Below are 25,935 nucleotides of genomic sequence, written 5' to 3'. Positions count from 1 at the left end.
ATTGCATCCGGTCTAGCGGTCCTCCCCAGGGTTATTCATAGTCATTCACATTGACATCCCACTGGGTTGTGAGTTTTTCCTTGCCCCTTATGTGGGCTCTGAACCGAGGATGTCGTTGTGGCTTGTGCAGCCCTTTGAGACACTTGTGATTCAGGGCTATATAAATAAACTTTGATTGATTGAACGGTGCCACCCGAACGCCTCCCTAGGGAGGTGTTTAGGGCACGTCCAGCTGGTAGGAGGCCACGGGGAAGACCCAGGACACGTTGGGAAGACTATGTCTCCCGGCTGGCCTGGGAACGCCTCGGGATCCCCCGGGAAGAGCTAGACGAAGTGGCTGGAGATAGGGAAGTCTGGGCTTCCCTGCTTAGGCTGCTGCCCCCGCGACCCGACCTCGGATAAGCGGAAGATGATGGATGGATGGATGGATGGATGATTGAACGGTATAAAAATGGGACCCTTAGCGTCAAAGGGTTGGAATTGGGGGTTAAATCACCAAAATGATTCCCGGGCGCGGGCCACCGCTGCTGCTCACTGCTCCCCTCACATCCCAGGGGGTGAACAAGGGCATGGGTTGAATGAAATTTAATTTCACCACACCTTGTGTGTGTGACAACTGGAATTGCCACAAGATATTCAGCACTATATTGCCGTCTGCTGATTAAAGTGGAAAGTGCAAATTGCTCACGTTTCATGTGTCAGGGAAAGTGCGGCGAACGGGGCTTTCCCGCAGTTTTCAGCCCACTGACCCGCTGTCACACTGACCCACTCAGTGTGGTGATTGATGTCCCTGAGCTGACCTCAAACACCCCCCTCCCCCCCGCCGGTCTTGAGCAGCTCTAATTAGCTTAGCACGTTGACCCGCTGGCACCCAACATCTCGAGGGATTTTCCTCCTTCGCCGAGCAGTCGCCGCACGAGACGGCGCCCAGAGCGACCGTCCATGCGACTGCGTCCCTCGAGGTGGCGACTGACAGAAGTCGCTTTTTGAACACAGACTGACAGGTCTGGAAAGTGCTCCGCAGATTTGGGCGGTACTCTCGGTAGTCCATCTGCACCATGCTGGACTTAGTACACCCTCCCCCTTCCTGGTAACCTGCTAACCTTCCCAAAATACGCCTTGAGAGCTGTGCTGCAGGTCAATTAGTCGAGACACGAGGGCCGGCCCTTGGCTTAAACACTGAATGCAGTCGTTTCGGGGCCACAACCACCAATAGGTGCACTGCCTCTGCACAAACACGAGGGAACCCTTTTTGACTCAGGGACCACACTGAGAGACGATTGGCGATAATGTGTCCGCTGATGTAAATATAAACGGAATACAACGATTTGCAAATCATTTTCAACCCATATTCAACTGAATGCACTTCAAAGACAATATTTGATGTTCAAACTCATAAACTATATCGGATAAAAAAGTGTGGAATAGGCAGTAGATTGTTTATTCCCCATTTAAAGTCAATGGGGGTGAGGGAAATTCCTGGTAATTCCGGGTAACAATTTTCGGAACCGCGAAATATGCTTGAATGTCCAGGGTGAGTGGATGTTGGAACAGTTCAAATCGGATAAAAAATGTGGGGTAGGCAGTAGATTGTATATTTCCCATTTAAAGTCAATGGGGGTGAGGGAAATTCCTGGTAATTCCGGGTAATAATTTTCAGAACCAGGAAATATGCTTGAATGTCCAGGGTGAGTGGAGTGTGAGGATGTCGGAACGGTTCAAATCGGTTAAGAACTGTGGGGTAGGCAGTAGATTGTATATTTCCCATTTAAAGTCAATGGGGGTGAGGGAAATTCCTGGTAATTCTGGATAACAATTTTCGGAACCGGGAAATATGCTTTAATGTCCAAGGTGAGTGGATGTTAGAATCGTTCAAATCGGATGAGAAATGTGGAATAGGGAGTAGATTGTATATTTCCCTTTTAAAGTCAATGGGGGTGAGGGAAATTCCTGGTAATTCCGGGTCACAATTTTCGGAACCGGGAAATATTCTTGAATGTCCAGGGTGAGTGGATGTTAGAATGGTTCAAATCGGATGAGAAATGTGGGACAGGCAGTAGATTGTATATTTCCCATTTAAAGTCAATGGGGGTGAGGGAAATTCCTGGTAATTCTGGGTAAACATTTTCGGAACCGCGAAATATGCTTGAATGTCCAGGGTGAATGGAGTGTAAGGTTGTCGGAACGGTTCAAATTGGATAAAAAAGTGTGGAATAGGCAGTAGATTGTATATTTCCCATTTAAAGTCAATGGGGGTGAGGGAAATTCCTGGTAATTCCGGGTCACAATTTTCAGAACCAGGAAATATGCTTGAATGTCCAGGGTGAGTGGAGTGTGAGGATGTCGGAACGGTTCAAATCGGTTAAGAACTGTGGGATAGGCAGTAGATTGTATATTTCCCATTTAAAGTCAATGGGGGTGAGGGAAATTCCTGGTAATTCCGGGTAATAATTTTCAGAACCGGGAAACATGCTTGAATGTCCAGGGTGAGTGGAGTGTGTGGTTGTTGGAACAGTTCAAATCGGATAAAAAAATGTGGGGTAGGCACTAGATTGTATATTTCCCATTTAAAGTCAATGGGGGTGAGGGAAATTCCTGGTAATTCCGGGTAATAATTTTCAGAACCAGGAAATATGCTTGAATGAATTTTCCCTGGTGAGGGGAGTGTGCGGATGTCGGAACGGTTCAAATCGGATAAAAAATGTGGGATAGGCAGTAGATTGTATATTTCCCATTTAAAGTCAATGGGGGTGAGGGAAATTCCTGGTAATTCTGGGTAAAAATTTTCGGAACCGCGAAATATGCTTGAATGTCCAGGGTGAGTGGAGTGTGCGGATGTCGGAACAGTTCAAATCGGATTAAAAAAAATGTGGGGTAGGCAGTAGATTGTATATTTCCCATTTAAAGTCAATGGGGGTGAGGGAAATTCCTGGTAAGTCCGGGTCACAATTTTCGGAACCGTGAAATATGCTTGAATGTCCAGAGTGAGTGGAGTGTGTGGTTGTCGAAACGGTTTATATCGGATAAAAAAGTGTGGAATAGGCAGTAGATTCTATATTTTCCATTTAAAGTCAATGGGGGTGAGGGAAATTCCTGGTAATTCCGGGTAATAATTTTCAGAACCGGGAAATATGCTTGAATGTCCAGGGTGAGTGGAGTGTGAGGATGTCGGAACAATTCTAATCGGATAAAAAATGTGGGGTAGGGAGTAGATTGTATATTTCCCATTTAAAGTCAATGGGGGTGAGGGAAATTCCTGGTAATTCTGGGTAAAAATTTTCGGAACCGCGAAATATGCTTGAATGTCCAAGGTGAGTGGATGTTGGAACAGTTCAAATTGGATTAAAAAATGTGGGATAGGCAGTAGATTGTATATTTCCCATTTAAAGTCAATGGGGGTGAGGGAAATTCCTGGTAATTCCGGGTAATAATTTTCAGAACCAGGAAATATGCTTGAATGTCCAGGGTGAGTGGAGTGTGCGGATTTCGGAACGGTTCAAATCGGATAAAAAATGTGGGGTAGGCAGTAGATTGTATATTTCCCATTTAAAGTCAATGGGGGTGAGGGAAATTCCTGGTAATTCTGGGTAAAAATTTTCGGAACCGAGAAACATGTTCGAATGTCCAGGGTGAGTGGAGTGTGAGGATGTTGGAATTAACTTAAAATTTCATGGCTGCAACACGTGCCAAAGTAGTTGGGAAAGGGCATGTTCACCACTGTGTTACATCACCTTTTCTTTTAACAACACTCAATAAACGTTTGGGAACTGAGGAAACTAATTGTCGATGCTTTGAAAGTGGAATTCTTTCCCATTCTTGTTTTATGTAGAGCTTCAGTCCTTCAACAGTCCGGGGTCTCCGCTGTCCTATTTTACGCTTCATAATGCGCCACATATTTTTGATGGGAGACATGTCTGGACTGCAGGCGGGCCAGGAAAGTACCCGCACTCTTATTTTGCAAAGCCACGCTGTTGTAACACCTGCTTGGCATTGTCTTGCTGAAATAAGCAGGGGCGTCCATGATAACGTTGCTTGGATGACAACATATGTTGTTCCAAAACCTGTATGTACCTTTCAGCATTAATGGTGCCTTCACAGATGTGTAAGTTACCCATGCACCCCCATACCATCACACATGCTGGCTTTTCAACTTTGCGTCGATAACAGTCTGGATGGTTCGCTTCCCCTTTGGTCCGGATGACACAATGTCGAATATTTCCAAAAAACAATTTGAAAGTGGACTGGTCAGACCACAGAACACTTTTCCACTTTGCATCAGTCCATCTTAGATGATCTCGGGCCCAGAGAAGCCGGCGGCGTTTCTGGGTGTTGTTGATAAATGGCTTTTACTTTGCATAGTAGAGCTTTAACATGCACTTACAGATGTAGTGACTAACTGTATTTGGTGATATCCTTTAGAGATTGATGTCGGTTTTCGATACTGTGCCATTTAATGCAGTGGTCCCCAACTTTTTTGTAGCTGCGGACCGATCAACGCTTGATAATTTGTCCGGGGGGGTTCTTTCTTTCTTTATTTTTTCCTTGTCATGAAAAAGGGAGGTTTTTTGGGTTGGTGCAGTAATTGTAAGGGTGTCTTGTGTTTTTTTATGTTGATTTAGTTAAAAAAAAAAAATAATTATTCTGCGGCCCGGTACCAATCTAGCCTTGGCGTGGTTGGGGACCACTTGTCTAAGGGATCGAAGGTCACGGTCATTCAATGTTGGTTTCCGGCCATGCTGGCTGTCCAGAGTCGGGACCCGGGATGGACCGCTCGCCTGTGCATCGGTTTGGGGACATCTCCCCGCTGCTGACCCGTCTCCGCTCGGGATGGCCCCACTATGGACTGGACTCTCACTATTATGTTAGAACCACTGTGGACTGGACTCTCACTTTTATGTTAGATCCACTAAGGACTGGACTCTCACTATTATGTTAGATCCACTATGGACTAGACTCTCACTATTATGTTAAAGCCACTATGGACTGGACTCTCACTATTATGTTAGATCCACTATGGACTGGACTCTCACTATTATGTTAGATCCACTATGGACTGGACTCTCACTATCAAGTTAGATCCACTATGGACTGGACTCTCACTATTATGTTAGATCCACTATGGACTGGACTCTCACTATTATGTTAGATCCACTATGGACTGGACTCTCACTATTATGTTAGAACCACTGTGGACTGGACTCTCACTTTTATGTTAGATCCACTAAGGACTGGACTCTCACTATTATGTTAGATCCACTATGGACTGGACTCTCACACTATTATGTTAGATCCACTATGGACTGGACTCTCACACTCTTGTGTTAGATCCACTATGGACTGGACTCTCACTATTATGTTAGAACCACTGTGGACTGGACTCTCACTTTTATGTTAGATCCACTAAGGACTGGACTCTCACTTTTATGTTAGATCCACTAAGGACTGGACTCTCACTATTATGTTAGATCCACTATGGACTGTCCATCCATCCATTTTCTACTACTTGTCGCAGGGGGTCGTTGGAGCCTATCTCAGTTGCATTCGAGCGGAAGGCAGTGTACACCCCGGACAAGTCGCCATCTCATCGAAGGGCCACTATGGACTGAACTTTCACTATATTATGCTAGACCCACTCGAACTCCATTGCGTCCGGTCTCCCCTAGAGTGTGTGTGAGGAGGGGAGGGGGAGGGGGGGGGGGGTGTCACCCACATCTGTGGTCCTCTCCAAGGGTTTTCTCATAGTCATTCACATTGACATCCCACTGGGTTGTGAGTTTTTCCTTGCCCTTTTGTGGGATCTAATCCGAGGTTGTCGTTGTGGCTCGTGCAGCCCTTTGAGACACTTGTGATTTAGGGTTTTACAAATAAACATTGATTTATTGATGGTCCCTGCGCCAACTAGGTTCTATTGTTATGAATGTACTTACCACAGATATTGCCCTCCAAAATAATCTCTGTTTTTAAAGAAATAACATTAGATAAACTCTAGTCACTTTCCTCTGGTACATATAAAAAAAAGCTGTTATTCATCAACTGCTCAAAACATCTCACCTCAATTCGGACCTGCTGGTAAACTACCAGTGTCCCACCCTCCCTTTATTTCGAAAATCCTAGAAAAAGCTGTTGTGGAAAGAGGCAGTGACGTCGAATTCTCGGGTACTCTGGCGGTTCCCTTCTCCCCATGAAAACGACAATGCCGGAGTTTTCAGACCTTCCCACTCTGAAGGCTGTCCTTGAAAACTCTCGTTTCAGACCACCAAAAAGGTTGTGTGCGTGGGGATAAAAGGCTAACTTTAGGGTTTCTGTGGGGTCAGGCGCTAAGCTACCAGACACTGAACGTGGGAAAACTTTCTCACCGAATGAGATCCAGCAGCGCGTCGGCAGAGCTGGTCATTGGCTTCTTGCTCTCATCGGAGTCCTCCTTCTGAGCAGCTCCACCGGGGTGGATGATGTACACCATGACGATGCCCACGACCACAGCCACGAAGGTGGTCCAGAGGTAGTAGGAGATGGTCATGATGCCCAGGCGGCTGGAGCATTTGGCATCCAGAGCCGCCAGACCCGACATCAAACTGAAATATGCAAAGATGAAGAAAGAGAGAAAAGTAAGGACACAATTAGAACAATTGGCGGCACATCCGGCCGGCCACACATTTTCCAAATAGGCTTGATAAAATTTGGGCTGATCATGCATGCAGTACTCGTGCCACCTTGCAGGGGGCAACAACAGCTTCACAGTGAATCAGCAGTGGGGTGAGTAGAAGAAGATTATTTATTCAACCCTGGATAAAAATCTGAAATCTACCGACCCAATACCCTTTTACAATTCCATACCATGTGGTATCTGAACCGAAGATGTTGTTGTGGCTTGTGCAGCCCTCTGAGACACTTGTGATTTAAGTCTTTATGAATAAACATTGATTGATGGATTGATACCAACCTACCAACAGGTTGACATTTATAAAGAAGGACCCCGCCTTCTGCCCGAATGCAGCTGAGATAGGCTCCAGCACCCCCCTATCCATCCATCTTCAACCGCTTATCCGGAATCGGGTCGCTGGGACAACAGCTTCAGCAGAGACCCCCAGACTTCCCTCTCCAGAGCAACATTAGTACCTTCCTCCTGGGGGATCCCAAAGCGTTCCCAGGCCAGAGAGGAGATTTAATCCCCCCATCTGGTCCTTGGCCTGCCGTGGGGTCTCTTCTCAGTGGGACGTGCAACGAGGACCTCCCTAGTGAGGCATCCGCACGAGATGCCCGAACCACCTAAACTGGCTCCTTTCCAAGCGAAGGAGCAGCGGCTCTACTCCGAGTCTCTTTTGAGTGACTGAACTTCTCACCCTATCTCTAAGGGAGGTGCCAGCCACCCTTCTGAGAAAACTCATTTCGGCCGCTTGTATCCGCGATCTTACTCTTTCGGTCATGACCCACATTTCATGACCATAGGTGAGAGTAGACCGAGAGCTTTGCCTTCTGGCTCAGCTCTCGTTTCGTCACAACAGTGCGGCAGAGAGACTGCAATACGGCGCCAGCTGCTCCGATTCTCCGGCTGATTTCCTTCTCCATCTTCCCCTCACTCGTGAACAGGACCCCGAGATACTTGAACTCCTCCATCTGGGACAGAGTCTCGTTCTCTACCTGGACTGTAAAAGCCATCGGTTTACTGCTGAGAACCAGGACCTCAGACTTGGAGATGCTGATCCTCATTCCAGCCGCTGAACACTCGACTGCGAACTGATTCAGTGAGAGCTGATTTTATAAGGCTATCAATCTCATTCCAGATCACTGGACCTCTAGAGCAGTGGTTCTTAACCTGGGTTCGATCGAACCCTAGGGGTTCGGTGAGTCGGCCTCAGGGGTTCGGCGGACGTCAAAACAGACCCGACTCATCGTGTAAATACAATCTTCTCCCTATCGGCGTATTACGGCTACGGCAACAGCTGACTGATTAGCAGGTGTGTCATTTGTTGTGAGTTCATGCACTGTCTTGGTTTTGTTTTTTTGAACAAGCTGATGTTCATGCACGGTTCATTTTGTGCACCAGTAAAAAAAAACAAGGTTAAATTTTAGTATGGGGAACATATTCACCATTAACTAGTTGCAAAATAGTAACATTTTTGTATACTCTAGCCTTTAAATAGACTCCCTTTTTAGACCAGTTGATCTGCCGTTTCTTTTCTTTTTTCTCCTATGTCCCACTCTCCCTTGTGGAGGGGGTCCGGTCCGGTCCGATCCGGTGGCCATGTACTGCTTGCCTGTGTATCTGCGCTGCTGATCCGCCTCCGCTTGGGATGGTTTCCTGCTGGCTCCGCTGTGAACGGGACTCTCGCTGCTGTGTTGGATCCGCTTTGGACTGGACTCTCGCGGCTGTGTTGGATCCAGTATGGATTGAACTTTCACAGTATCATGTTAGACCCGCTCGACATCCCTTGCTTTCGTCCTCTCCAAGGTTCTTAGTCATCATTGTCACCGACGTCCCACTGGGTGTGAGTTTTCCTTGCCCTTATGTGGGCCTACTGAGGATGCCGTAGTGGTTTGTGCAGCCCTTTGAGACACTAGTGATTTAGGGCTATATAAGTAAACATTGATTGATTGATTGATCTTAACTAGTCATTATTAAGGCCTTATTATAATCCTAACCCTAACCACATAACTCTAAATTAAGTCTTTATTACTTAGAATATGTTCCCCTAGTGTCCAAATAACTCTAAATTGGTCATGATCTGTGGTCTGGATTATGTTTATCTTTTGTTAGTTTTTGGACTCTTCCTGTTTGCGCTCCCTTGTTTTGTTTGGTTGCCATGCCGACTTATGATCGTTCCGTCATGACGGAAGGGTCGCAGCTTACTGCGAGGTTTTTTCTCCCGGGATGCAAATGGACTATTTCGGACAAGGCTTGAAGGTAGGAACATCGATAAATCTTGGCAGGGCATGAGGTAAACGAACAAACTATGGCGTGGAACAAACACAAAACTGTGGCATGAAACAAACAAACTATGACTTCGAGCAAACACAAAACTGTGGCATGAAATAAACAAGACTCACGTGGACACGGCATGAATCGAGCAACACGAACTGTGGTATCGCATGAAAACAAGCAATGACGCCAGGCCGACTGACTGGCAAAGACAGGCTTAAATAAGGGTCTTGATTAGAAACGGGTGCGCGGTCCAAACATCAGAGGCAGGTGAAAATCATAAGCCGGCATGGTAACGAAACAACAAAGGGGGGCGCAAACAGGAAGTAAAACATAATCCAGATCACAGATCATGACAAAATGGTGGGGTTTGGTACCTCCAACAAGATAAAGAACCACTGCTCTAGAGTCTATACTAAAGCTTGAACACTTTAAATGACGTTTGATAAAGGTTAACTTCTCGTCTTCGGTCTATGAGAAGGAGCGGTCACTGGAATGATCTGGCAGGGTCTGTAATTGAATCCGTGCACTACGTTACACGTAATACAAGCACTGCGGAATCCGTTGCGCTCGGTAAGCTTCAGAAGACTGTACCCTTGGAAAAAAAGAGGATCCGACGGAGCATTTAAGTTTACCCGGGATATAACACGTATTCGTATTCGTCCGAGTCCATGGTTCTCGCCCGGAAAAGGGTGGAGTGCCATCCCCGGGTTGGGGAGGAGACCCTGCCCCAAGTGGAGGAGTTCAAGTACCTAGGAGTCTTGTTCACGAGTGGGGGAAGAGTGGATCATGAGATCGACAGGCGGATCGGTGCGGCGTCTTCAGTAATGCGGACGTTGTACCGATCCGTTGTGTTGAAGAAGGAGCTGAGCCGGAAGGCAAAGCTCTCAATTTACCGGTCGATCTACGTTCCCATCCTCACCTATGGTCATGAGCTTTGGGTCATGACCGAAAGGATAAGATCACGGGTACAAGCGGCCCAAATGAGTTTGGGTCTCTCCCTTAGAGATAGGGTGAGAAGCTCTTCCATCCGGGAGGAACTCAAAGTAAAGCCGCTGCTCCTTCACATGGAGAGGAGCCAGATGAGGTGGTTTGGGCATCTGGTCAGGATGCCACCCGAACGCCTCCCTAGGGAGGTGTTTAGGGCACGTCCAACCGGTAGGAAGACCCAGGACACGTTGGGAAGACTATGTCTCCCGGCTGGCCTGGGAACGCCTCGGGATCCCCCGGGAAGAGCTAGACGAAGTGGCTGGGGAGAGGGAAGTCTGGGTTTCCCTGCTTAGGCTGTTGCCCCCACGACCCGACCTCGGATAAGCGGAAGAAGATGGATGGATGGATAACACGTATTGGCTTTCTTCTGAAGAATCTCCTGTTTGGTAAAATAACGAGGATAGGCCTTGATGTCCTGGGGTCTGGCGCTGTCCTGTTCTTAAGGACTAATTGCCGCAGGGACGAAGGATGGAAATTAGGCACCAGCGTCCTCATCGTGTCCCTGGTTTAAAAATACAGTCAAAGAAAAAAACTATACGGTGGATATAGACTTTTATTAATATGTCGATATTTTTAGGCCATATCACGATACACCATAGATAGATAGATAGATAGTACTTTATTGATTCCTTCAGGAGAGTTCCTTCAGGAAAATTAAAATTCCAGCAGCAGTGTACAGAGTTGAGATCAATTTAAAAAAGAGTAACAAGTAAATAATGGGGCTTTAAAAGGAAACAAAATAGAGAAATGTTACAAAAAGAATAAAAACAATGGGAATAACAATATAACAGTAAAATAAGACTATAACAAGACAAAGTAGGCAGTAGTGACCATGTTATGAAAACGTATTGCACTGTTATTGTTTTGCATCCCCTGTCATCCTAGTACCCCCCCGTACCCCCGTCCCAGAGAGGAGTTGTACAGTCTAATGGCGTGTGGGACAAAGGAGTTCTTGAGTCTATTAGTCCAGCACTTGGGATGAAGCAGTCTAGAACTGAACAGGCTCCTCTGGCTACTGATAACACTATGCAGAGGGTGACTGGCATCATCCAGGATGCTCACTAGTTGGTCCACAGTCCTCTTCTCTGCCACCGTCACCAGTGAGTCCAGTTTCATTCCCATTGTAGAACCGGCCCGCCTGATCAAGTCTGGAGCTGTCCTTCTTAGATGTACTGCCCCCCACCCCAGCACACTACCATGTAGAACAGAACACTGGAAACCACAGGAGTTTTCTACAAATGTTGAAGGACTGCAGTCTCCTGAGGAAGTGCAGCCTGCTCTGTCCTTTCTTGTACTGGTGGTTAACAGTCCAGTCCAGCTTATTGTCCACCCAAACCCCGAGGTACTTGAATGAGTCCACGGTCTGTACCTCAACTCCCTCGATCACAATAGGTTGTGACCGTGGCCTCGACCTCCCAAAGTCAATGACCGGCTCCTTGGTCTATACATATATCTCCATAGTAACTAGTACATCATATATTGAAATACTTTGTATAGTTCATGACTTAGGGTCATTTGAAAACATCTCTGCATATCATAACGTTGTTGGGCCAGATTGAAAAGCTCAGCTCTGCAATAAGGGAACTCCATTGTCCCTTTAAGCTAAATGCTGTAGGTGATTAGAATCAAAATGCAATATCATATAATAGGACTAAACTGAGGAGCAAGAGCCTTGCCTGCTCTGCTAATAGATTGTAGTCCCGGCTCCCAAATCAGATCAGTAAAAAGTCAAGCTGGGGTTGATTGGCAGCTTTGCCCGACATCAATCTTCTAAAAAAAAAAAAACGGGCACACAAACCGTTGTTGTGGGCCAGATGTTTGCGTACTTGCAGGACTGATTGTTTTGTAATTCATTTGCCTGGGGAAGCCAAAACAAACAAAACAATGAAGTGGTTTCCTAAACCGCAATTATTTTGATTGCTTGGTGCAGAAATTGAAAAAGACCAAGCTACTGGAGAGGGGGGTGGGGGGAGAGTTGCGGGTGAGTGACATTGTTTTTGTTTGCCCCTCCACAAATGTAACCAGGAATAGCAGGTATATTTGAATCTTAACGATAGGGTCAATTGTCCGAATAATTCTATCTAAATTATCACAAAAACTTTGTGTTGAATTGAGTTCCCAGTGACTGAGATAGATATCTACATATATCCATATTCAAGAGTTATTTATTCTCTTAATTAGTCATATTTGAAAACAGCCAAGTGGTGTGCTCGGGTTAACCTCGAGCTTGGAATGTGACGGGTAGCCATAACACCCTTGTTATCTTTTCTTGCCCCAGGCTTAGAAGGAGAATAGATATGTGGATTCGCTCTGAGGGGGGCTAGTGAGGTATGGAAAAAGGCAAGACTTCCGTAGGGGTTTCAGATCAACTTGGGCGATGCGATTGGAATGTGTTGTTCATAGATTGGTCTCCCCAAAGCTTTGGAATAAAATGTCAAAATACCTATTCTGTCTGGGATTCATCTAAAATCAGCGTATGTGTCATCAAAAGAACTTGGGGGTGACCAGCAGTTTAAATTCCCTCCGAGGAACATCTGGTTCAAACGCAACACCAGCTAGAAGACCAAAAGCCGTCTTTGAACCTACCAAGAGTAAGGTTCGTAAAACTCCGCCGTGTAAGGTGGGAGGCAACATGAACGTGTTCCTGTTTCTTTCATGTATGGTAATAAAACAGAAAGATATCGTCTGACCCAAGAACTGCAAACGCGAAGAGAAAGCAGGACGCGACTCCCTTCCAGGCGACCTCCTTTTTTGAACTCCTTTCTTTGAACTGTTTTACGACCTTTTCCGTGAACTGTACTCGACCCTCGTCCCTTATGAAACAGCTGTTGACATGTGGTCAGAGAAAGTCCAAAATAAAGGGGGAGAAAGACAACCTTTTGCCAGAGCGTGCTGAGACACTGCACAAGAGTGTAGTCTGTCCGGGCGTCTCTCCTCAAATTGAGCCAAATTTGATGAATTATTTTCTTCTCGTCTTGTTTAATACAATAGATGAACCTGACACAATGGTAAATATATTTTGGACACATTGTTTTGTTACGGGTCTTGCAGCTACAAAACCCGTTTCCATATGAGTTGGGAAATTGTGTTTGATGTAAATATAAACAGAATACAATGATTTGCAAATCCTTTTCAACCCATATTCAGTTGAATATGCTACAAAGACAACATATTTGATGTTCAACTGATAAACATTGTGGCAATAGATACTGATAAAGTTGATGAATGTTCATCAAACACTTATTTGGAACATCCCACAGGTGTGCAGGCTAATTGGGAACAGGTGGGTGCCATGATTGGGTATAAAAACATCTTCCCAAAAAATGCTCAGTCTTTCACAAGAAAGGATGGGGCGAGGTACACCCCTTTGTCCACAACTGTGTGAGCAAATAGTCAAACAGTTTAAGAACAACGTTTCTCAAAGTGCAATTGCAAGAAATTTAGGGATTTCAACATCTACGCTCCATAATATCATCAAAAGGTTCAGAGAATCTGGAGAAATCACTCCACGTAAGCGGCATGGTTTGAAACCAACATTGAATGACCGTGACTGTGGAACCCTCAGACAGCACTGTATCAAAAACCGACATCAATCGCTAAAGGATATCACCACATGGGCTCAGGAACACTTCAGAAAATCACTGTCACTAAATACAGTTTGTCACTACATCTGTAAGTTCAAGTTAAAGCTCTACTATGCAAAGTAAAAGCCATTTATCAACAACATCCAGAAACGCCGCCGGCTTCTCCGGGCCCGAGATCATCTAAGATGGACTGATGCAAAGTGGAAAAGTGTTCTGTGGTCTGACGAGTCCACATTTTAAATTGTTTTTGGAAATATTCGACATCGTGTCATCCGGACCAAAGGGGAAGCGAACCATCCAGACTGTTATCGACGCAAAGTGTAAAAGCCAGCATGTGTGATGGTATGGGGGTGCATTAGTGCCCAAGGCATGGGTAACTTACACATCTGTGAAGGCACCATTAATGCTGAAAGGTACATACAGGTTTTGGAGCAACATATTCTGCCATTTAAGCGCCATCTTTTTCATGGACGCCCCTGCTTATTTCAGCAAGACAATGCCAAGCCACATTCAGCACGTGTTACAACAGCGTGGCTTCGTAGTAAAAGAGTGCGGGTACTTTCCTGGCCCGCCTGCAGTCCAGACCTGTCTCCCATGGAAAATGTGTGAAGCGTAAAATAGGACAGCGGAGACCCCGGACTGTTGAAGGACTGAAGCTCTACATAAAACAAGAACGGGAAAGAATTCCACTTTCAAAGCTTCAACAATTAGTTTCCTCAGTTCCCAAACGTTTATTGAGTGTTGTTAAAAGAAAAGGTGATGTAACACAGTGGTGAACATGCCCTTTCCCAACTACTTTGTCACGTGTCGCAGCCATGAAATTCTAAGTTAATTATTATTTGCCAAAAAAAAAACAAAGTTTATGAGTTTGAACATCAAATATGTTGTCTTTGTAGCATATTCAACTGAATATGGCTTGAAAAGGATTTGCAAATCATTGTATTCTGTTTATATTTACATCTAACACAATTTCCCAACTCATATGGAAACGGGCTTTGTACTTGTTCTTATGCTTTCTTTTGGGAAGAATGGTGGAAAATTCCACAGATGCTGGCTTTTCAACTTTGCGTCGATAACAGTCTGGATGCTTCGCTTCCCCTTTGGTCCGGATGACACGATGTCGAATATTTCCAAAAACAATTTGAAATGTGGACTCGTCAGACCACAGAACACTTTTCCACTTTGCATCAGTCCATCTTAGATGATCTCGGGCCCAGAGAAGCTGGCGGCGTTTCTGGGTGTTGTTGATAAATGGCTTTTGCTTTGCATAGCAGAGCTTTAACTTGCACTTACAGATGTAGCGACCAACTGTATTTAGTGACAAGTGTTCTTGGTGATATCCTTTAGAGATTGATGATACTGTGCCATTTAAGGCAGTGGTCCCCAACTTTTTTGTAGCTGCGGACCGATCAACGCTTGATAATTTGTCCCGTAGCCCGGCGGGCGGGGGGGTTCTTTCTTTATTTATTTTTTCCTTGTCATGAAAAAGGGAGGTTTTTTGGGTTGGTCCACTTTGCATCAGTCCATCTTAGATGATCTCGGGCCCAGAGAAGCCGGCGGCGTTTCTGGATGTTGTTGATAAATAGCTTTCGCTTTGCATAGCAGAGCTTTAACTTGCATTTACAGATGTAGCGACTAACTGTATTTAGTGACAAGTGTTCTTGGTGATATCCTTTAGAGATTGATGTCGGTTTTCGATACCGTGCCATTTAAGGCAGTGGTCCCCAACTTTTTTGTAGCTGCGGACCGATCAACGCTTGATAATTTGTCCCGCAGCCCGGCGGGCGGGGGGGGGTTCTTTCTTTCTTTATTTTTTCCTTGTCATGAAAAAATAATAAATAAATAAATGATAAATGGGTTGTACTTGTATAGCGCTTTTCTACCTTCAAGGTACTCAAAGCGCTTTTGACACTACTTCCACATTTACCCATTCACACACACATTCACACACTGATGGAGGGAGCTGCCATGCAAGGCGCCAACCAGCACCCATCAGGAGCAAGGGTGAAGTGTCTTGCTCAGGACAAAAAGGGAGGTTTTTTGGGTTGGTCCACTTTGCATCAGTCCATCTTAGATGATCTCGGGCCCAGAGAAGCTGGCGGCGTTTCTGGGTGTTGTTGATAAATGGCTTTTGCTTGGCATAGTAGAGCTTTAACTTGCACTTACAGATGTAGCGACCAACTGTATTTAGTGACAGTGGTTTTCTGAAGTCTTCCTGAGCCCATGTGGTGATATCCTTTAGAGATTGATGTCGGTTTTTCATACAGATATTCAATGTTGGTTGAATATCTCCGCTTACGTGGAGTGATTTCTCCAGATTCTCTGAACCTTTTGATGATATTATGGAACGTAGATGTTGAAATACTTAAATTTCTTGCAATGTCACTTTGAGAAAGGTTGTTCTTAAACTGTTTGACTATTTGCTCACGCAGTTGTGGACAAAGGGGTGTACCTCGTTGAACGTGCATAAGAGGAGTGCTGCAGTGCCGAAGTGGAAGGTCAATGAATTGTTCATAAAATGGTTGTATTAATTGTACTCAAGGAAAAAAAAAATACATCTCCCTTGGTCTGGTAAGTGCAGCATGAAGATTGGACCTAAAAGCAAACATAGAGTAAGGAGAATAAGCGTATGATGTAAAGTATTTACCTTAAGTACTCTTCAAGCGTTGAGTGTCTGAATCTACGACGAAAGTCCATAAAAATCTATGGTACGATTTTTAAATGATTAATTTGCGTTTTTTTTTTTTTGCATGGCACAGGTGTCGCATGGTTCGCAGATGGATGCCCGGAAGCAGGGTGCAGGTAAGAAAGATGATTTATTGCCATAAACAAGCATTATTGTCTTGTCGATGTCACGTCTTGTCGCTCTTGTGTCGTTGCTACCTGTCGTGATTTGTCGATGTCATCATTACAGCTACGTCGTGCTACTATTTGTCCTTGTCGTCGTAGCGGTAAGCTGTTCCTGTTAGCTATTTGTAGTTAGTTTTCTCCTAGCTTTTTGGTTTCGTGTTTTCTTGTTAGCCATTAGCTGTTTTCAGTTTTTCTGTTTCCTGCTAGACACCTGTTAGCTTCCACGCTAGGCCTTTTGTTTGTTATCCGCCCACGTGCGCGCTTTTGGTTTGAACCCTTTGTTTGGTTTTGTTCTAGTTGTTTATATTAAAACCATGTTTTCTCACTCCATGCCTGCCTCCTTCTCTTCTCTGTTTTAGTTTCTCCTCTGTGTGTTTAGTATTTCCTGTCCTTGGTTCCTGTCAGCACTCTTATTTTGGTTCAGCTTCCTGTTTGTCTCCCCGAGTGCTTTGTTTCCCCTCAGCTGTGGCTGATTGGCACCTGGCCACACCTGATGTTAATCAGCCAGCTCCTGTTTTACCTGCTTTCTTCCTCCAGTCAGTGCTGGATTATTGTCTTGTCGCTCTTGTGTCGTTGCTACCTGTCCTGATTTGTCGATGTCATCATTACAGCTACGTCGTGCTACTATTTGTCCTTGTCGTCGTAGCGGTAAGCTGTTCCTGTTTGCTATTCGTAGTTTGTTTTCTCCTAGCTTTTTGGTTTCGTGTTTTCTTGTTAGCCATTAGCTGTTTCCAGTTTTTCTGTTTCCTGCTAAACACCTGTTAGCTTCCACGCTAAGCCTTTTGTTTGTTATCCGCCCACGTGCGCGCTTTTGGTTTGAACCCTTTTGTTTAGTTTTGTTCTAGTTGTTTATATTAAAACCATGTTTTCTCACTCCATGCCTGCCTCCTTCTCTTTTCTGTTTTAGTTTCTCCTCTGTGTGTTTAGTATTTCCTGTCCTTGGTTCCTGTCAGCTCTCTTATTTTGGTTCAACTTCCTGTTTGTCTCCCTGAGTGCTTTGTTTCCCCTCAGCTGTGGCTGATTGGCAGCTGGCCACACCTGATGTTAATCAGCCAGCTCCTATTTTACCTGCTTTGTTCCTCCAGTCAGTGCTGGATTATTGTCTTGTCGATGTCACGTCTTGTCGCTCTTGTGTCGTTGCTACCTGTCCTGATTTGTCGATGTCATCATTACAGTTACTACCTGTCGTGCTACTGTTTGTCCTTGTCGTCGTAGCGATAAGCTGTTCCTGTTTGCTATTTGTAGTTAGTTTTCTCCTAGCTTTTTGGTTTCGTGTTTTCTTGTTAGCCATTAGCTGTTTCCAGTTTTTCTGTTTCCTGCTAGACACCTGTTAGCTTCCACGCTAGGCCTTTTGTTTGTTATCCGCCCACGTGCGCGCTTTTGGTTTGAACCCTTTTGTTTAGTTTTGTTCTAGTTGTTTATATTAAAACCATCTTTTCTCACACCATGCCTGCCTCCTCTTCTCTGTTTTAGTTTCTCCTCTGTGTGTTTAGTATTTCCTGTCCTTGGCTCCTGTCAGCACTCTTATTTTGGTTCAGCTTCCTGTTTGTCTCCCTGAGTGCTTTGTTTCCCCTCAGCTGTGGCTGATTGGCAGCTGGCCACACCTGATGTTAATCAGCCAGCTCCTATTTTACCTGCTTTGTTCCTCCAGTCAGTGCTGGATTATTGTCTTGTCGATGTCACGTCTTGTCGCTCTTGTGTCGTTGCTACCTGTCCTGATTTGTCGATGTCATCATTACAGCTACTACCTGTCGTGCTACTGTTTGTCCTTGTCGTCGTAGCGATAAGCTGTTCCTGTTAGCTATTTGTAGTTAGTTTTCTCCTAGCTTTTTGGTTTCGTGTTTTCTTGTTAGCCATTAGCTGTTTCCAGTTTTTCTGTTTCCTGCTAGACACTTGGTAGCTTCCACGCTAGGCCTTTTGTTTGTTATCCGCCCACGTGCGCGCTTTTGGTTTGAACCCTTTTGTTTGGTTTTGTTCTAGTTGTTCATATTAAAACCATGTTTTCTCACTCCATGCCTGCCTCCTTCTCTTCTCTGTTTTAGTTTCTCCTCTGTGTGTTTAGTATTTCCTGTCCTTGGTTCATGTCAGCACTCTTATTTTGGTTCAGCTTCCTGTTTGTCTCCCTGAGTGCTTTGTTTCCCTTCAGCTGTGGCTGATTGGCAGCTGGCCACACCTGATGTTAATCAGCCAGATCCGATATTACGTTTCTTTCCACCCACATTTAATGCGAAACAAACACTTACCAATCGACGGATTTAAGTTGCTCCAGTGTCAAAAGATGCGAAAGTCCTGATCGTTTGGTCCGCACATTTTACCGGCGATGCTAACGCAGCTATTCGGCCATGCTATGGCTATGAATAGCGTCAATAGCTTCAGTTTCTTCTTCAATATTTTCATACTCCAACCATCTGTTTCAATACATGCGTAATCTGTTGAATCGCTTAAGCCGCTGAAATCCGAGTCTGAATCCGAGCTAATGTCGCTATATCTTGCTGTGCTAATCCCATTGTTTGTTTACATTAGCATCACTGTGTGACGTCACAGGGAAATGAACAGTGGCTTCGAAGATAGCGAAAACAAGGCACTTTAAAGCTTTATTCAGGGATATTCCAAGACCGGTAAAATTTTGAAAAAAACTTCAAAAAATACAACAAGCCATTGGGAACTGATTTTTATTGTTTTTAACCCTTTTGAAATTGTGATAATGTTCCCTTTTAAAATGTTCCAGTTGACTTACGTGGAGTGTGCTAATCAGACATATCAATGGTCACAGCATGCTAATCGATGCTAACATGCTATTTAGGCTAGCTGTATGCACATCATTTTTTCCTCATTTGTAGCTATATTTGCATCCAGCCTTTCCCTCCACCCACATTTAATGCCAAACAAACACATACCAATCGACGGATTCAAGTACACCAGTGGTCAACAGATGCGTTTGTTCTGCACATTTTACCGACGACAGCTATGCTACGACAGACACGGCACAGAGATGTGTGTATATCCCGCGACACTCAAAGCAGATGCATTTCCAACGATAAAGTCAACGAAATCACAAAGGTGAGTTTTGTTGATGTTATTCACTTATATTGACATATTTGGTCACGGCATGACTGCCGGCTAGTCGATGCTAACATGCTATTTAGGCTAGCTGTATGTACATTCGTAGCTATATTTGCATCCGGCCTTTCCCTCCACCCACATTTAACGCCAAACAAACACATACCAATCGCCGGATTTAAGTTGCTCCAGTGGTCAAACGATGCAATCGTTGGTTAGAAGGCGGTCGACAAATTCGTCCCCGTTGGCTCAATAGCTGCAGTTTTTTTCTTCAATTTCGTTTTCGCTATCTGCCTCCACACTCCAACCATCCGTTTCAATACATGCGTAATCTGTTGAGTCGTTTAAGCCGCTGAAATCCGAGTCTGAATCCGAGCTAATGTCGCTATATCTTCCTAAATGGGGGGGTGGACACACAGCTGGCGAAAATTAGGCACTTTAAAGCCTTTTTTCGGGATATTCCACAATGGGTAAAATTTTGCAAAAAACTTCGAAAAATAAAATAAGCTACTGGGAACTGATTTTTATTGGTTTTAACCCTTAAATTCCTTCCACTTCTTTCCTGACAATTTAAATCAATGTTCAAGGTATCAAGAATGTGCGAAGAAAGTCCCTCGTTTGTTCCGCACACTTTCCCGACGACAGCGATGCTACGACGGAGATGGCAAGAATGTGCGGATATCCTGCGACACTCAAAGCAGATGCATTTCCAACGATAAACTCAACGAAATCTGCAAAATCGGGGACGACGGCGGTCCCTTCCCCGCAGACGATCGAGGTAAACCCCCTGGGTATGTTGGCTAAGACTTGATTAATGCCACTTCTTTTCCCGTCTCATTTTGTCCACCAAACTTATAACGTTGTGCATGAATGCACAAAGGTGAGTTTTGTTGATGTTATTGACTAAATACTTTTAATGGAGGCTGTTTTATCCCCGTCTTCCAGCAGCCTACCTCCGTTCCCGCGTTACGAGCTGTGGGTCTCATTTCCCTGTGTTCCCCTCTGGCTTTCTGACTGCCCCCTTTTGGATCTCGAGCTCCTGCCTGCACACGGACTTTGACGCCTCTCTATTGTCCTCCCCAAGACTACCTGCCTGCTCACGGACCTCCGAGCCAGCCCTGCCGCCCTTTGGACTTCCGCCTCTCCCTCAACACTACAGGTAACACTCATCCGGTAACACACATTAACACCCTTTTGGCTTACTCACACCCCATTCCTGTATATATATATATATATATACATATACCAGTGTGAAGCGGCCGGAATGAGAATCAGCACCTCCAAATCCGAGTCCATGGTTCTCTCCCGGAAAAGGGTGGAGTGCCATCTCCAGGTTGGGGAGGAGACCCTGCCCCAAGTGGAGGGGTTCAAGTACCAAGGAGTCTTGTTCACGAGTGAGGGAAGAGTGGATCGGTGCGGCGTCTTCAGTAATGCGGACGCTGTATCGATCCGTTGTGGTGAAGAAGGAGCTGAGCCGGAAGGCAAAGCTCTCAATTTACCGGTCGATCTACGTTCCCATCCTCACCTATGGTCATGAGCTTTGGGTCATGACCGAAAGGATAAGATCACGGGTACAAGCGGCCCAAATGAGTTTGGGTCTCTCCCTTAGAGGTAGGGTGAGAAGCTCTGCCATCCGGGAGGAACTCAAAGTAAAGCCGCTGCTCCTCCACATGGAGAGGAGCCAGATGAGGTGGTTCGGGCATCTGGTCAGGTTGCCACCCGAACGCCTGTTGTTTAGGGCACGGGGAAGACCCAGGACACGTTGGGAAGACTATGTCTCCCGGCTGGCCTGGGAACGCCTCGGGATCCCCCGGGAAGAGCTAGACGAAGTGGCTGGGGAGAGGGAAGTCTGGGCTTCCCTGCTTAGGCTGCTGCCCCCGCGACCAGACGTCGGATAATCGGAAGAAGATGGATGGATGGATATAAAAAAAGAAAATCTCCTGATGATTGAGGGAACCCCTCATGAAACAGTTCTGTAGAGATGAAGTAGTGATTGTTGTGATTTTTCCCACTCATACACATATATATATATATATATATATGCCCTGTGATGAGGTGGCGACTTGTCCAGGGTGTACGCCGCCTTCCGCCTTATTGTAGCTGAGATAGGCACCAGCGCGACCCCAAAGGGAATAAATTAGGATGTATTTATTTCGTAGTACAGACGGTTTAGTATTTATTTTGGTAACCAGCCTGACCTAAGTCTCGATAATAATCTTCGAGATTAACACATGGTTTCTTAATTATTTGAAAAAGTATATCCTGCTTAACTCTAAGTAGGTTAGAGCTGGTCATGAAATACGATTAAAATCAAGAGTGAGATTGTTAATTCGGCGTTAATACTTGATCGGGCCCCTCTGTAGTAGGTAGGCCTTGAGTTGAAATACTGGGCAAAAATGACGTATTTCGTCAATAAATTTAAGGATTTTTGCATTTATTTGGAGGGTCAGCGCTATTGGAGCCATTACGTTTTATTTGATAAGAACCACGACAGACTTTGGGACATATGGTATTCTGGGGGGTTCTAAGAGACTAAGCATGTACACCAAACTGAACCGAAACCGTAATAAGTTTGTGTATAATTTCAACCTTAGAACAACATTGTCTGGTGTTCACTTCCTGAATAACTTTGTGATTTTGCTACCAGACGGTCTTGCATTTGTTTTCCTGACCCGAGAGAACAGAACGGCCTGTTCCTGCAGTTCTTGCATTAGCAGAGGGTTTTCGAACCAGCGCACACAATGACTTTGTTCACGGGAGGACACTGCCAACTGTCCCGGGGAGGTCTAAACCCAAAGAGCGACGATCCAAGCCGAGGGTTCTCTTCCCGGGGAAGAGGCATCCGCATTTGATCCAAAGCTCAATGAAGGGTCAAGCTTGTCTTTTTAGTTAATCCTGAGGAATTAAAGGACTTTTGTTTGTCCCCTCGCAAAAATAGACTGCACCCACGGCTCTGTTCCAGGACAGGGTATCTACTCTAGGACCTGGTGGACCAGGTTCCAATGACTTTTCATTCTCACAGTGCTCAGGGGGTAGAGCAGGTTGTCCAGAAACTGGAAGGCTGATCAGCCTCCGCTTGGGATGGTTTCCTGCGGACTTGGATCCGCTTTGAACCTAACTCTTGCTGCTGTGTTGGAGCCACTATGGATTGAACTTTCACAGTATCATGTTAGACCCGCTCGACATCCACATTTATCTTCCATTGTAGCCAGTTTCATTTCCTGTACCCATCCACACACAAAGTAATTGTAGGCTTGGAGCGACTTGTAGGCCTTGAGCTCATCCAGAGTGTAGGCACTAACATTGTTCACCAAATAGTTGACGATAAGTTATATCAGGATAACATTTCAAGTCCGTAGTCCATCCGTGCTTTCCCATCTCATATGGATCTTTATCAGAGTCGAGACCCAGGATGGACCCGCTCGCCTGTGTATCGGTTGGGGACATCTCTATGCTGCTGATCACTCACTCACTCATCCTCGCTCAAATTAATATAAAGTACTATCTAATATAATCTAAGTAAATAACATCTGAATCGGTCCCACTTTATAGTCTTTTTTTTTTTCTCTAGTCCTTCACTCTCACTTTCCTCATCCACGAATCTTTCATCCTCGCTCAAATTGATATAAAGTACTATCTAATATAAGTAAATAACATCTGAATCGGTCCCACTTTATAGTCTTTTTTTTTTTCTCTAGTCCTTCACTCTCACTTTCCTCATCCACAAATCTTTCATCCTCGCTCAAATTAATATAAAGTACTATCTAATATAATCTAATATAAGTAAATAACATCTGAATCGCTCCCACTTTATAGTCTTTTTTTTTCTAGTCCTTCACTCTCACTTTCCTCATCCACGAATCTTTCATCCTCGCTCAAATTAATATAAAGTACTATCTAATATAATCTAATATAAGTAAATAACATCTGAATCGCTCCCACTTTATAGTCTTTTTTTTTTCTAGTCCTTCACTCTCACTTTCCTCATCCACAAATCTTTCATCCTCGCTCAAATTAATATAAAGTACTATCTAATATAATATAATATAAGTAAATAACATCTGAATCGCTCCCACTTTATAGTCTTTTTTTTCTAGACCTTCACTCCCACTTTCCTCATCCACGAATCTTTCATCCACGCTCAAATTAATATAAAGTACTATCTAATATAAGTAAATAACATCTGAATCCCTCCCACTTTATAGTCTTTTTTTTCCTAGTCCTTCACTCTCACTTTCCTCATCCACGAATCTTTCATCCTCGCTCAAATTAATATAAAGTACTATCTGATATAATCAAATATAAGTAAATAACATCTGAATTGCTCCCACTTTATAGTCTTTTTTTTTCCAGTCCTTCACTCTCACTTTCCTCATCCACGTATCTTTCATCCTCGCTCAAATTAATATAAAGTACTATCTAATATAATCTAATATAAGTAAATAACATCTGAATCGCTCCCACTTTATAGTCTTTTTTTGTTTTCTAGTCCTTCACTCTCACTTTCCTCATCCACAAATCTTTCATCCTCGCTCAAATTAATATAAAGTACTATCTAATATAATCTAATATAAGTAAATAACATCTGAATCGCTCCCACTTTATAGTCTTTTTTTTCTAGTCCTTCACTCTCACTTTCCTCATCCACAAATCTTTCATCCTCGCTCAAATTAATATAAAGTACTATCTAATATAATCTAATATAAGTAAATAACATCTGAATCGCTCCCACTTTATAGTCTTTTTTTTCTTTCTAGTCCTTCACTCTCACTTTCCTCATCCACGAATCTTTCATCCTCGCTCAAATTAATTTAAAGTACTATCTAATATAAGTAAATAACATCTGAATCACGCCCACTTTATAGTCTTTTTTTTTTCTTTTTAATCCTTCACTCTCACTTTCCTCATCCACGAATCTTTCATCCTCGCTCAAATTAATATAAAGTACTATCTAATATAATCTAATATAAGTAAATAACATCTGAATCGCTCCCACTTTATAGTCTTTTTTTTCTAGTCCTTCACGCTCACTTTCCTCATTCACAAATCTTTCATTTTCGTTCAAATTAATATAAAGTACTATCTAATATAATTTAATATAAGTAAATAACATCTGAATTGCTCCCACTTTATAGTCTTTTTTTTTCCTAGTCCTTCACTCTCACTTTCCTCATCCACAAATCTTTCATCCTCGCTCAAATTAATATAAAGTACTAACTAATACAATCTAATATAAGTAAATAACATCTGAATCGCTCCCACTTTATAGTCTTTTTTTTTCTAGTCCTTCACTCTCACTTTCCTCATCCACAAATCTTTCATCCTCGCTCAAATTAATATAAAGTACTATCTAATATAATCTGATATAAGTAAATAACATCTGAATCGCTCCCCCTTTATAGTCTTTTTTTTTCTTCTAGTCCTTCACTCTCACTTTCCTCATCCACAAATCTTTTATCCTCGCTCAAATTAATATAAAGTACTATCTATTATAAGTAAATAACATCTGAATCCCTCCCACTTTATAGTCTTTTTTTTCTAGTCCTTCACTCTCACTTTCCTCATCCACAAATCTTTCATCCTCGCTCAAATTAATATAAAGTACTATCTAATATAATCTAATATAAGTAAATAACATCCGAATCGCTCCCACTTTATAGTCTTTTTTTTCTAGTCCTTCACTCTCACTTTCCTCATCCACGAATCTTTCATCCTCGCTCAAATTAATATAAAGTACTATCTAATATAATCTAATATAAGTAAATTACATCTGAATCGCTCCCACTTTATAGTCTTTTTTTTTTCTAGTCCTTCACTCTCACTTTCCTCATCCACGAATCTTTCATCCTCGCTCAAATTAATATAAAGTACTATCTAATATAATCTAATATAAGTAAATAACATCTGAATCGCTCCCACTTTATACTCTTTTTTTTTTCTAGTCCTTCACTCTCACTTTCCTCATCCACGAATCTTTCATCCTCGCTCAAATTAATATAAAGTACTATCTAATATAATATAATATAAGTAAATAACATCTGAATCGCTCCCACTTTATAGTCTTTTTTTTTCTTCTTCTAGTCCTTCACTCTCACTTTCCTCATCCACAAATTTTTCATCCTCGCTCAAATTAATAAAAAGTACTATCTAATATAATCTAATATAAGTAAATAACATCCGAATCGCTCCCACTTTATAGTCTTTTTTTTTCTAGTCCTTCACTCTCACTTTCTTCATCCACAAATCTTTCATCCTCGCTCACATTAATATAAAGTACTATCTAATATAATCTAATATAAGTAAATAACATCTGAATCGCTCCCATTTTATAGTCTTTTTATTCTAGTCCTTCACTCTCACTTTCCTCATCCACGAATCTTTCATCCTCGCTCAAATTAATTTAAAGTACTATCTAATATAAGTAAATAACATCTGAATCGCTTCCACTCTATAGTCTTTTTTTTTCTTTCTAGTCCTTCACTCTCACTTTCCTCATCCACGAATCTTTCATCCTCGCTCAAATTAATATAAAGT

At 43.6% G+C, this 25,935-nt stretch overlaps 1 protein-coding gene and 1 long non-coding RNA gene across 2 annotated transcripts in view; one reads left to right on the top strand and one right to left on the bottom strand.

Annotated features, from left to right (window-relative positions):
* Positions 1–25,935, bottom strand: part of LOC133552100 (excitatory amino acid transporter 5-like) — a 100,016-nt gene that overhangs the window by 43,376 nt on the left and 30,705 nt on the right. The window contains exon 3 of the mRNA XM_061899430.1: positions 6,357–6,572. Within this exon, the coding sequence (XP_061755414.1) occupies positions 6,357–6,572 (216 nt within the window). The remainder of the gene's footprint in view (positions 1–6,356; positions 6,573–25,935) is intronic.
* Positions 16,249–25,935, top strand: part of LOC133552101 (uncharacterized) — a 31,425-nt gene continuing 21,738 nt past the window's right edge. Inside the window, exons 1-2 of the long non-coding RNA XR_009806616.1 lie at positions 16,249–16,293; positions 19,989–20,560. This is a non-coding gene — a long non-coding RNA (uncharacterized LOC133552101). The remainder of the gene's footprint in view (positions 16,294–19,988; positions 20,561–25,935) is intronic.

This window comes from Nerophis ophidion, linkage group LG04 (genome assembly GCF_033978795.1).
Source record: "Nerophis ophidion isolate RoL-2023_Sa linkage group LG04, RoL_Noph_v1.0, whole genome shotgun sequence".
NCBI lineage: Eukaryota > Metazoa > Chordata > Actinopteri > Syngnathiformes > Syngnathidae > Nerophis > Nerophis ophidion.
This window is presented reverse-complemented; position numbering and strand designations above follow the sequence as displayed.